This window comes from Lactuca serriola, chromosome 2, assembly GCF_051521515.1.
Source record: "Lactuca serriola cultivar US96UC23 chromosome 2, Lser_US96UC23_V15, whole genome shotgun sequence".
Lineage (NCBI taxonomy): Eukaryota > Viridiplantae > Streptophyta > Magnoliopsida > Asterales > Asteraceae > Lactuca > Lactuca serriola.
In genome coordinates this window covers 121,469,567-121,482,938 of record NC_136409.1, presented here as the reverse complement: position 1 = coordinate 121,482,938, position 13,372 = coordinate 121,469,567, and the positions used below count along the sequence as shown (strand labels likewise).

At 36.3% G+C, this 13,372-nt stretch overlaps 1 protein-coding gene across 2 annotated transcripts; it reads right to left on the bottom strand.

Annotated features, from left to right (window-relative positions):
* Positions 1–507: 507 nt before the first annotated feature.
* On the bottom strand, positions 508–8,341 carry LOC145086701 (DNA topoisomerase, type IA, core). 2 transcript variants are annotated; one of them, XM_079024531.1, is made up of 14 exons: positions 8,227–8,341; positions 8,084–8,140; positions 7,272–7,375; positions 7,048–7,141; positions 6,842–6,941; positions 6,515–6,755; positions 5,251–5,413; positions 5,038–5,157; positions 4,842–4,921; positions 4,158–4,436; positions 3,892–4,060; positions 2,589–2,930; positions 2,324–2,503; positions 508–1,285 (listed from the first exon to the last, which is right to left on the bottom strand). In XM_079024531.1, exons 1-14 carry the CDS (start codon positions 8,245–8,247, stop codon positions 656–658), a joined length of 2,580 nt encoding a protein of 859 aa, XP_078880657.1. In that variant the 5' UTR covers positions 8,248–8,341; the 3' UTR covers positions 508–655. The 2 variants fall into 2 exon arrangements, with proteins under 2 accessions (XP_078880657.1, XP_078880658.1); XM_079024532.1 differs by lacking the exons at positions 8,084–8,140; positions 8,227–8,341 and having other exon boundaries at positions 7,048–7,136.
* Between the last annotated feature and the right edge of the window lie 5,031 nt (positions 8,342–13,372).

Sequence of the window (13,372 nt, the reverse complement as noted above, 5' to 3'; positions counted from 1 at the left end):
CTTCCACCAACGATGTGGGATGAGATGAAATCTCTTCATACCATATGTTTTTCAATATTTCAAGTAGAAATGAATTTCTTATTATTATTAATATTTTTTTTTCAAAACCAACGTCGTTAGGTTTAAACCCGGAATTTAACATAATATACACGTACATAGTTAGCATTACAAGTTAAAGTTATGCATAAAAAATAACATAATGTATTTTATGAGGTCCTTGTTTTTGTGGTTAGCATGATCATGTTAACAAATGAAATGAGTTTTTCATTTTTTGTTTGTGTTTTTTTATCAAATCCGGTGCCATTTGGTTTAAAACCGGAATTTAACATAATATATCCATAGTTAGTATTAAAAATAAAAATTGTGCGTAAAAATAACATATTAGTATCTTTTATTTAGATAATTGTTTTGATAGTTGACATGATCATATTGATAATGGTCATATTGAATTATTGATAGTATTTTCATCATATGCAATAATGATGTTTTTTTTCAAAACAAAACAAATTCTAACCAAATTGTACCAAGCCACTGGATATCATATTTTCTCACAACCTAGAATGGTTTACCAAGTCCAACATCTCATACATGCTTTTAAAAAAAATGTTCAAAGTAACCCTATTATTTGCAAAAAGACAAATTACCCAAATTGCCATCAAAAATCTCTAAAACTCATTTTCGGGTCTTGTTTCCTCCCTCCTCTCCCCCTCCCCCTACCTCTCCCCCTCCCCCTCCCCCTCCCTCTCCCTCTAAAAAACGACTTCCCATGCTTCATTTCCACAAGCGAATGCAACAAGTCATCACAAAGTATACACCCAACATGCAACGTTTCCCCATCCTTCAAAGGCGTAGTTTTCTTATTAAAATCGACTTCAATAATACCACTCTCACACTCCTTACATTTCTCCTTGGTTACACTTATCCTATGAGCACCTTCCGGAAGCAAAACAAGGCAATTGCACATGTTGCAATAGAGCCGCCATTTGGGGGCGCTGACCGGGTCAAGGACAAGGGTCCCGTCACATTCCGGGCAGGCACACACGCCTTGTGATATCAAAGAGTGGCGGCATGTGGGGTGCGGGCAGAGGAAACAGGGCATGCCGACTCCTTTTCCTAGTTTTGGTGAGGTGGCGGTTTTTGGGGCACCGAATAATGTGTCTATGCCTTCGAATGGAGGGTTGTTGTAACAATAAGGGCATAATGGGAATGATTTTCCGTCGGGTCCCGCCATGGAAAATAATAAAAGCTCAAAGTTGTCTAGAGGACATGTCAGTTCTTTGTAGAGCTGTGTTAAATTATGAAAAATGAAAGTAATTATAAAACCTATTTCAAGAGTATCAATGATAGTTTAATATCATAAAAGACCAGCTGTATTTTGGGTATTTTTTCCGGATTAAACATCAAGTTTATTTTTTGTCTTAAAAAAGACCGACCTTGCGTTTTTACATTTATTCCGATTTGGCCCTTTTAGCAGGATTACTTATAATCTTCCAGATTTAGACATTTTTTTCCAAAATAACCTGGATTTTTTTTTCGAAAAATCCCTGAGAGTTATCTTTTTTCTTTTTGAAAAAAAAATCCCTCAACTTTCTTTTCCCCAAAAAAGGGTTAATATCACTAAAAAAAAAACCTTATATATTTGGTTTTTTCCAGATTAAACATCAATTTCATTTTTTTCTAAAAAAGACCTTGCAGTTTTTCATTTTTTTCAGAAAAAAAGAACCCTCAACCTTTTAATTTGTTCTGAAAAAACCCTAACTTTTATTTTGATTTTCATAAAAACCCCTCAATTTTTTTCATAAAAAAAACTGCTAAAAGGGCCAAATTGAAAAGGGTTAATCTCATAAAAACCTTATATTTTGTGTTTTTTCTGGATAAACCTCAAAAAAAAATTGCCTGAAGACCTTGTATTTTTTCATTTCCTGAAAAAAACCATCAACTTTTTTAGTTTTTCTTGTAAAAACCCTCACATTTTACAATTTTTTTGGAAAAAAAAATGACTGACGGCTAAATCAGGAAAAATGAAAAAATACAAGGTCTTTTTCAGGCAAAAAAAAGTTTTAAGGTTTAATCCCGAAAAACCACAATATATAAGGTCTTTTATGATATTAATCCCGAAAAAATTGTCAAATGTGGGGGTGTTTCCAGAAAAAAAAAATGTGTCTAAAACCAGAAGATTAGTTGTAAACCTGTTAAAAGGGCCAAACTAGAATAAATGGAAAAATGCAGGGTCTTTTCTAAGACAAAATAAAGTTGAGGTCTTTTATGATACTAAGCCATTTTTTATATAACAAAGTTTCCATATAATAGAATAGATAGATACCTTGATTGTGCCCTTTTGAGGAACATAATAGACTTCTTCACATGTATTACAATATAACCTTGATGGAAGCATAGAGATGTACTTCATATATCGCAAGCATTTCCCACATTTACTAAGCGCACGTCCCGTGTCAGAAAGTGGAGAAAATTGTGCTTCAAACAACGCGTCCATATTCTCAATCTACAATCCATAGCTTTTATAATTAGTAATACAAATTAATGAAAGTATGAATGATGCTATAATAGAAATGATTGAATTTGATTACCTGTTTGATAAAGTAAGTGAACTTCTGTTTGAACTGTTGAAGAACGTGTTGGACAACAAGGGAATGATTTGCTTGACCTTTGGAAACGAGAGTGATTTGGTGTTCAATGAAGCTTCGGATATCTGGCAAACAAAGATCTGGATCGATGCATTGATAGCCTCGTATAAGACTGATGCCTAAAGTTGTTGGAACTAATTTTCTTCCGGATTCTACTTTCACATAGTTGCGTTCACTTATGTTGTTGATGTGGACAGGAATGGAAGCGTCTGTTCCGATTCCGTGTTTTTCCATTAGAGAGATGAGTTCGCTCTCGGAAAGGTAATCCGGAGGTGCCGTTTTACCCTGGAATGGAATGAGTCATTACATTCCATGATCATGTTTCGTTCGTTGGCTTTGTAGGAATGGAAATATGGAATGGAGTTTTTTATGTTGTATGTAAATACAATATATATAAATTTTATTGTACTTTTATTTACAAAAGTATAAAATTTAACATAATTAAAACTCATGTAATCCATTTAAAAGATTGACCACCTTTTGACCTTTTAACAAAATGACCATTGGTTAAATGCAAAATTACTTTTAACGACAAAAGGCTGGCAAAAAAAAATATTTTTTGATTATTTTATTCCACAAAATGATTTTTTTTTATCTTTTAAGGTTTTTTGTGGTGGGATCATTCACCATTCATAAAGCAAATTTGCAATTGACCACATTATGAAATTGGTCATTTTGTTGAAAGGCCAAAAAGGTGGTCAATTTGTTTGTTAACAGAATCACCAAGTTTGGTCATTTTGTAATTTATTTTTGGGATAATGACATAAAAGCCCTTAAGTTTGGCAGAAATGTGCGGATTTACCCTTTTGTGGATTTTAGGTTTCATTAATACCGGATACTTGCATGTTTCTGCCAAACTTAAGGGTTTTTATGTCATTATCCCATTATTTATTTGTTATATTAAGAAAAGAAAACTGAAATTGAATGAAAAAAATAATAATAACATAAAAGAAAGTTGCAATTTTTCATTCCATTCCAAAATGTGAAAAAAAACATGAATAGGAAAACTAACAAATTAGAAATAATCACATTCCTTCTGGAAGCAGACAAAACAAACAAATTTTTTTTATATTCCTATGGAATGGAATGAACCATTCCATTCCTTCCCTGATTCCATCATACCAAAAACTACCAAAGTAACATAACCATTAAAAAAGAAGTTACTATTTATAAAAATAATAATAATAATAATAATAATAACAATAATAATAATAATAATAATAATAATAAGAATTGAATATATTACCTCATAGAGCTCAACTTTTAAAATCTCTATTTTCTCCCCTTCTGTAAATTGAGGTAAATTTTTCTCACTAACTGCCAACCATGGCATTATGGCAGTAAATCCTTTGACTGTCACATGCTGTCCAACACAACTGAATAACTCCCCACCAACAGAAAACTCAATTTTCTTCCTATCAACATTTAAAAAAAAAATAAAGATTTTATATACTGCAATCAATACTGAATCTAATATCTTGAAATTACTAAAAATTCTTTTTTTTTTTTTACCTTACATATTTACAATCAGGAGAGAGGGTACCAAGAAAATGCTGACAGACATACTGATAAAGTCTCCAAGCATCTCCACCCAACATATCTTCATTAGCTGACTTCATAGGGGTAATTGGGGGATGATCACCTACATCAGTTCCTGATTTAGGCTTATGGTAACCATTGGTGAGTAGTGTTTGGACATAACTACCCCATACTGGATTACTCACTATTGTGCCAAGTGTCCCTTTGAAGTCATATGATGAAGGGTATGCTGTACTTTCAGTTCTTGGATAGCTGACATTAACAAGCAGATATTATTCTATTAATTTGTTATCATTCCTTTTGGTATGCAAAATTGTTACTTTGTCATGTTAATTAAAGCATAGCCTTTTTGCTTATGTGGCATCCAGCTAATGGTGATATGGCAAATAAAAATGCTAAATCATCATACAATACAACCGTTACTTGTTAGCATTTATTTCTATTTGTCTAATGAATGGATGCTGATTTGGCATTTATATTTGTCATATCACCGATTCACCATTAGTTAGATGCCACATAAGCAAAAAGGTCAAGGTTAAAAATTGCTATAACTGGTAAGTACGTTGCTATAAAGGGTAAAAGTTAAAGTATATTGATGATATTATTAAATGATTTTGGTGAAAATATTAAAGAGATCTATAAAGATGACAAGATTACCTGATAAAACCTTGGGTATACAAACGCTCAGCCAATTGCATGGCTACATGAGGTCCCAACCCTAATGCACTTGAAGCAACCTGGTTTGTAATTTGTAAATAAAAATATAAATAATTATCATCCACTACCTTTAAATGTATTAAAAATTCATAGTACACTTGAATAACATAATTTGAAGATTATGTTGTTTTCTGACCTTCAAAAGGTTGACTGTATTAAGGCCGGAAGGGCGACTTTTGGTTTCTTGTTTTTCTGAAATGTTGGTGACTTTTACAACAGCGTCTTCCAATATTATCTTCTGAAACATCTCTGCCACCTGTTGATTGGTGGTTATAAAAGTCAGTGGATGGAAAACGACAGATATACCCTTAATCAATGAAGAGGAAGAGGAAGAGGAAGAGAATCTCACATCATGATCAAACAACCTATTCCGATCCCATTCCAGCTTTAGTTCAAAACCATTCTTTATTATGTAAGGAAACACAACCCAAAACTTTTCTGGCTTGAAAGTACTAATTTGAAGGTAGCGTTGCACACAAAATCCAAGTGTAGGAGTTTGACATGGGCCATATCTGAGAAAAAAGATTTAAAAAAAAAAACATTAAATATATATTAAGGATTTTTTACTTTTAAGGAAGAAGGATTTTTTAGAGTTTTCACTTCAAAAGAAGTTCCATCACATGGGTGCTTGACTAAGCGTTTGGTTCACAGGAATTGAAAATTTTATGACAAATGGAATGGCGTTTGGTTGGCAGGAAATGGAAAGGATTTCAATTCCATTCCTTTGTATATTTCAATTTGGTTTGTAAATCTATTATCATAAGGATTTAGAATGTATATAATGATAGATGATAGAATATCCCTTTATCAATACTTACAATGTATTAAAATACCCTTTTTATTAATTTCTTATCAATAAGGTATTTGTAAACTATTTTTAGGTAAAAAGTAAATTATACATATTAGGATGGAAATACTATTGTTTTTGAATAATTTTAATACAATATACCATGGGGTTAATCTCATAAAAGACCTTATATGTTGTGTTTTTTCCGGATTAAAGCTAGAATTTATTTTTTGCCTGAAAAAGACCTTGCATTTTTCAATTTTTCCGAAAAAGCCCTTAACTTTGTATTTTTTTTTTTTTCTGAAGAAACCCCCAACCTTCTAAATGCTTCCAAAAATAAACACTCAACCTTTTTAGGTTTTCTTGAAAAAACCCTCACATTTTACAATTTTTTTGGAAAAAAATGACTAAAAGGACTAGCTCGGAAAAAATGAAAAAATATAAGGTCTTTTTCAGGCAAAAAATAAATTTGAGGTTTAATCCGGAAAAAAAAACACAAAATATAAGGTCTTTTATGAGAGTAACCTATATATTTAGGTGAAAAACTAATTATAAATATTTAAATTAATCTTTTAAGAAATAAAAAGATATTTGAGTACTTTTAACAAGTAGGAAATGCTTGGAATTAAATTCCATTCCAAGGGTTTTAAGATAGAATGTTGAAACCCATCCATCACTTGACAGATTCTTTGAATTCCAACAGATTTCAATTCCTTAATTTATACGGAACCAAATGCTACAATGGAATGGAATTGTATTCCAACTCCCACTAAACCCAACAAACAAAACGCCCATTAAAAGGATGGAATAGAACAGGGGAACCTACGAGATAACTCTGGAATCAAGATTCCCATATTTTCCTTGAAAGTAAGTTGTCTGAAACCGTGTAAATGCAACTCCAACTTTCAAATCTATTTCTTGGCGAGCATCTACAGCCAATGCCTCATCTTTATTAGGTTGAACAAGGTTTTTCATAGCATGAGTTATGTCTTTTTCAGTCACAGAAGAAAATCTTGCACGATGAATTCTTCTACCATCATTCGGATGAAATCCAGCACACTCAATAACTGAATGCAACAAAATGTTAAAAAAAAAAGGTACCCAAAAAGGATTCTTTAAAAGCATTGAGCAAAATGTTAGCAACTTAGAATACCTTCAAAGCATATATTTTCTCCTTCACGATCACAGTCTAACCAAAGTACCAAATCTCCACAACCACGAGCCTCTCGATTTAGATGTTGACGAATATGAGCCTGTTTTAATAGAATATTTAGCAAGAAAGTGGAATTAGGTGATGAAATGATCAATAGAAAACAGATATAGATTATAATGTAGTTCAAAGAATGAAAGAAGCAGTACTTTTGGGTTGGATTCTGACTTGAGAACTGGAGCTTGAAAAAGAGTGAGAGGATCTGTAGCTGCCCAATCTTGATAAGTTGGTGGAAAATCTACACTAGATTTGCACATAAAGAAGTGGAAATTTTCAGATGCGTTAAGGATTTATGGAACTATAAGTAGATTCTAGTTTATCATGATTAGTATTTGATGATATACTCTATGAAGTTTTGGTGTAAAAAGAACACCTGAAAACATGACCAATCACTGATGTCACTTTGTATTGTACCCGATATCCTAAAAACATTCCATCAAACTCATGAACCTCAGTACTACCCCTTCTTGATGACATCTGCAAAACCAGTATAGGATTCAGAAATAAAATGAGTAATAGTTAATTCCAAAACTCTTTTTTTAGAAATAATAGTCAAAAAATCAGAAAGATATTTACAGAAGATAGCTATGTTTACTGATTCATAAGAATTGCCAAAAGAGTGAAAGGCTTGAAGAAGAACTTATACCTCCCATCCCCTTTTCAAAAGCATAGAATGGCATAGAGGGTATAACTAAAGTCTTAACTACTACATAAGCATGAAGATCCAACACAAGAAAAAAATAATAATAATAATAATAATAATAATAAAGGTTTCTTATGGTTTTGAATTTCGATATATCCAAAAGAATTCTCATGTAAAATCCATTTGCTATATCATAGTTATGGTGTATAGACAGCAAATCAGTGAATGCGTACTTTGTATTCTTCCATTTCACCATTTGTATCACCATAGCAACTTTACCTCTCATTCTTCTCACTCCAATTCTAATCAACAGGTTTTCAATGAAGTACAATTACATAAAGATAGGAAATACAGAAGATAAAAAGAAGAGGATGAATCAATGATATGACTGAATCCTATTCGAATTATAATATATATGTTCTATAAGGTAATTTAGCAATCAGAAAAATCATAACTACTCAGAACGATGGCAACTTCGAAATTACAAAAACCTAGTACAATAGAAAATGCACAAAAAGGAAAAAGGAGTCGCAGGGACTTACTCGACCACCGGAGAGTGCTGTAGCAATCGAAAGTGCGATGCTTGGCTTCTCCGCGACCTAATCATTAGACATAGAACAAGTGAATGAAAGTTGAAAGTTGAAAGTTGAAAACCCCTAAAAACAGCTACGAAGTATTCTCTCACCATGAGTACTTTGGTCGCCATTGTTAGCTTCGTGTAGAACTCTGATGGAAGTCTGAATCAAACGCAACGCCCTCTCAAAATTTCATTCTAAAAAAAACCGAACCGGTCGGATTGTCTTAAAGGCTCTTTCAGCGGTTCAGCTTGAGATTATAAAGCCCAATTGCCCACGGTTCCGGATGTGGATCGCATCATTAAAAGTAATCGGGCTAACGATGGGCTTTTACAAGAGAAATAAGTGAGCTTCTAAAATTAACATAATCTCTTCGTTTCAAATTCTTAGACCCGATGATGTGTGCGGGGATGCCTCCCGCACCCCCTTCCTACGACGCTCTGTCCGGCCTTATTATCTTATGTATTCTTCATCCCCTTGATGGGAGGACAGACTCTTAGGTTGAGGTGCAAAAACAAAACCGGTAGAAACTAGTCTAAGAATCAAAGTGATTTGGATTAGAAAATCAGTTTGAGTGAAACTGGTCCGATTGAAGCTGATCATGCAGTTTGGGAGCGGTTTGGATATGAAACGTTGAAACAACTATATTGAAAACTATCTTGAAACCTACTAAAAGAAAATGATTTTCATATTAATATAAAAATATTGTTTCATCCATTATTTTATATTATTTTACTCTTAAATTCCAAATTAAAGATCACAATACAATGAGTTAGAAGGAAAAACGGGCAACAAACAGTGCTGTTAAACCTTTTTGGATGATAAAGTTATTTTTTTTTTAAACTACATCCATAGATCTAGAGAGTTGTAATCTATTAAGAAGTTTCGTTGTATTTGACGCAATAAAACCAAACGTATCAAACGCGAAAGGTATGTGTGACAACCCGAAACTTTTTCCGTTTTTTGTTATGCATTTTCGTTAATGAAATTTCAGATCCGTTAACTTTCCGTCAAAATTTTGGTTTAATAAAATAATCTAGTTATGCTTAAATAAATTGTTTACGAGTCGAAACCAAAAATCGCGCATGAACCTGAAAATATCGAAAATCAACATTTTTGGTCTAAAGGGGATTACAACCGTAAACTGGTATACAACCGTAAACCCTATTTACGGTCAGTGATGAGTGGCCCCCACTTTCACCCTATAAATATGATACCCCCACTCTCTTTAGAACATTTTCTGGCCACATTCTCTCATCTTCTCTCTCTAAGTTCTACAATCGTAAACTCACAAAAACACTTTTAGACTCCGGGAAACGTCGAAGAACGCCTTTTGGAGCACTTTGGAGCGTCTGGAATCACTTCTCGCATCGAAATCTGCATTCAAAACCTCGTTTTCCGAGTTTACGGTCCGAGCTTCAAAGACCGTAAACCCAGTCCTTGAGTTTACGGCCGTAAACTCAGCCACCTGCTGAAACCGTAAACTCATTTCAGAAACTGTAAACTCATTTCAGAAACCGTAAACCCATCTTCAGAGACCATAAACTCGAGTTCTAAGGCTGTAAACTCATTCCTTCGATTCAAACAAGGCCAATGTGGTAGCAGACGCCCTCAGTCGAAAGGAGTATTCAGGGCGTAAGGTGAAGGCACTAACAATGACCATCCATTCCCACCTGTCTGCGCAGATCAGAGAGGCTTAGCTGGAAGCCTTAAAACCAGAGAGCATGCCAGGTGAAGCCTTGAGAGGAATGGAAAAAAGAATCTAGAGATCAAGGGAGACGGAGTCTACTATTTCATGAACCGAATCTGGACCCCAAAGTTCGGTGGTTACAGAGAGGTTGTCATGAATGAGGCTCACAAGACTAAATACTCTATTCACCCAGGTTCGGATAAAATGTATCTAGATCTCAAACAACTTTATTGGTGGCCAAACATGAAAGCAGAGATTGCTACCTTTGTGGGTAAGTGTCTGACGTGCGCCAAGGTGAAGGTCGAATATCAAAAGCCCTCAGGTCTACTTCAACAGCTGGAAATACCTGAGTGGAAGTGGGAGAGGATAACCATGGATTTTATCACCAAGTTACCCAGATCTCCGAGTGGGCACGATGCTATCTGGGTAATTGTCGATCGGTTGACGAAGTCCGCCCACTTCCTACCAATCAAAGAAAGTTTCAAGATGGAGAGACTCACACGGACCTACCTTCAAGAAATAGTTCGCCTTCATGGTGTACCTGCATCCATTATCTCCGATCGAGACAGCAGGTTCACATCGAGGTTCTGGCAGTCCTTGCAAAAGGCTTTGGGAGCTAAATTGGATATAAGCACGGCTTATCATCCGCAAACTGATGGACAGAGTGAGAGAACAATTCAGACCTTGGAAGATATGTTGAGAGCCTGCGTCATTGACTTCGGCGCGTCATGGGACACTCATCTTCCTTTGGTTGAATTTTCCTACAACAACAGCTACCATACCAGCATCAATGTTGCGCCGTTTGAAGCCCTCTATGGCCGTAAGTGCAGATCCCCGTTGCGCTGGGTTGAGGTGGGCAACACGCAGCTAGCCAGGGGTCAAATCCCCGACAGTACTCTCACCGGTCCTGAAATCATCCGAGAGACAACTGAGAGGATTGTACAAATCCGGGAATGACTGAAAGCCTCTCGAGATAGACAAAAGAGCTACGCCGATAAGAGACGTGAACCCTTGGAGTTCCGGGTTGGTGACCGTGTCCTTCTGAAGGTCTCACCCTGGAAAGGCATGATACGCTTCGGAAAGCGTGGAAAGCTAAACCCAAGGTACATCGGACCATTCGAGATCCTTGCTAGGACTGGTCCCGTAGCATACAAACTCCTGCTACCGCGAGAACTCAGCAACATTCATCCTGTTTTCCACGTGTCGAACCTAAAGAAGTGTCTGTCTGATGAGACACTTGTGATTCCTCTCGACGAGATAAAAATCAACGAGAATCTCAACTTCGTGGAAGAACCTGTCGAAATCATGGATCGGGAAGTCAAACGAACGAAACAAAGTCACATCCCTATAGTGAAGGTCCGTTGGAATGCCAAGCGGGGGCCTGAATTCACGTGGGAGCGCGAAGATTATATGAAATGGAAGTATCCGCATCTCTTTCCTAATCCATGATTTGTATTCTAGGTTCGAATTTCGGGATAAAATTCTCTCTAACAGGGGGATGATGTGAAGTAGTATTTTGCATATCTATACGATTTTACATTTAAATATGTATACCTCATGATTAGCTTTAGCTAGTCACATGAAGTAGTATTTTGCATATCTATACGATTTTCAGAAACGAACATTCATGGTTGTATACGAAATCGATCACACTACGTTTTTCACAAAAGAAAATATCGGATTTTCTTGAAACTACATAATCATTTCGGCTCGCTTATCAATAACTTTTCATTACAAATTACTGCTTATGAACTCACCAGCTTTATGCTGATATTTTTCAAACTGCTTGTATTCTCAGGAAATCAGTAGACAGGTACTTGTTGGATTTTCGAGGAACCGAAGCATTTAGAGATTTTAAGTTGTTAGTTTGTAAAACTATTGGATGTATTTCAAACTGAGTTTCAAACAGATGTAAACATTTTATTCAAATATTCACTGTAATGGTTGTGTTGCTATGATTGTTGTTATTCATTGGTTGTGATGCTATACATGACGTCCTCCGCCCCGGAACGTTTCCGCCATCGGTTTCGGGGTGTGACAGATTGGTATCAGAGCCCATGTTTATAGCGAACTAATATACCGAACCTAACGTGGTATACAACTATAAACACTAAGGGGCCTAAGCTCTACGCTAAAAGTATACTTTCAAAATATAAGTATTTTTATAAGAAGTATACGAGCATGCATACATAACAGGATTCGTGTCGCTAGTAGAACTGAACAAAAGTATTTGGATGTTGGAACGTTGCGGTTAAACCTGAGCAGTTATGTAATCATGTCTAGGGTGAATATAGCCTGATCAACTATATTCATTCGAGACATGACCAACATGTGTTTAGGGGTGACTGTTGTGCTACAACAGGCCTAAAACTTACCAAAATCATCTCACATAAAATACTATAGGAGTATTTTTCGCTAGAGCCAAACTTAGTACGCGAATTCACTCTAAGTATTACTACCTCTCCTTCCTTAAGCGATAACTTACTGTGTTAGTAACCTTTCTATGATTATCGCTCGGTAGAATACTTTCATTATCAAGATGAGATATATTTTGTTCTTTTATATATATCTCGAGGACTTACCATCCTCTTCTTCCTGATTGTTTCTAGAACAAGATGCCTCCCCGACCAAGACCCATCAGAAGGAACAACGACACTCTGCCACCACCACCACCACCACCTCCTCAGTTCGACCCTGTCATGTTCCAAGCAGCAGTTACCGCCGCCGTGACTGCAGCAATGGCACAAGTAAACGCTGGAGGAGTTGGAGGTGGAACCAACCCACAGAGACAAGATGGAAGTCAGGGACATCAGAAAGAGTGTTCCTACAAGGACTTCATGACTGTGAAACCCAAGTCCTTCGATGGAAATGGAGGTGTCATCGCCCTGACTCGATGGTTCGAGAAGATCGAATCCATCTTCGAAATTTGCGTCTGTTCTGAAGCCAACAAGGTGAAGTTTGCCGCCTGCACCTTCACTGACAGAGCCTTGACCTGGTGGAATGGTCGAGTCAAAACCCTAACCCTACCAGTGGCTAATGCCATGGGTTGGGAAAGGCTTAAGGAGCTCATGCTAGCGGAGTACTGCTCGAGGGGCGAAGTGCAAAAGTTAGAGCATGAACTCTGGAACTTGAAGATGAAGGGTTCCGACATCGCTGCTTACACTGCTAGATTCTGTGATCTGGCGCTTCTCTGTCCGGGAATGGTCATCCCGGAAGCAAGAAAATATAGAGGTACATCTGGGGACTGACGCAACCCACCAAAGGAAATGTCTTGGCTGTTAGGCCAACTACGTTTGAAAGCGCCAAAGATCTGGCACAGACTCTGATCGATCATGGAATCGATCTAGATGAAGTGACAACTGTCCATGGACCCCAAAAGGATAGCGGTGGGAAGAAGAAGTCTGGAAATAAGCGAAAGGGTCAGTCTTCGCAGGAGCCCTCCAAGAAACAACAAATAGTAGCAGTTCATGTTGCTACTACTCCTGTTGTTGCTCCCACTACTGTTCCAACCACCCAATCCCCTATAAGTGGTTATGCTAGAAAACTGCCTTTGTGCACCAAGTGTA

Coding starts and splice junctions, on each gene's coding strand:
- LOC145086701 (XM_079024531.1), bottom strand. CDS start 8,247: ATGGCGACCAAAGTACTCATG. Junction 7,376..8,083: donor CAGCACTCTCCGGTGGTCGA/GTAAGTCCCTGC, acceptor CTGGTTTTGCAG/ATGTCATCAAGAAGGGGTAG. Junction 4,061..4,157: donor CCTGATTGTAAATATGTAAG/GTAAAAAAAAAA, acceptor AAATGTTGATAG/GAAGAAAATTGAGTTTTCTG.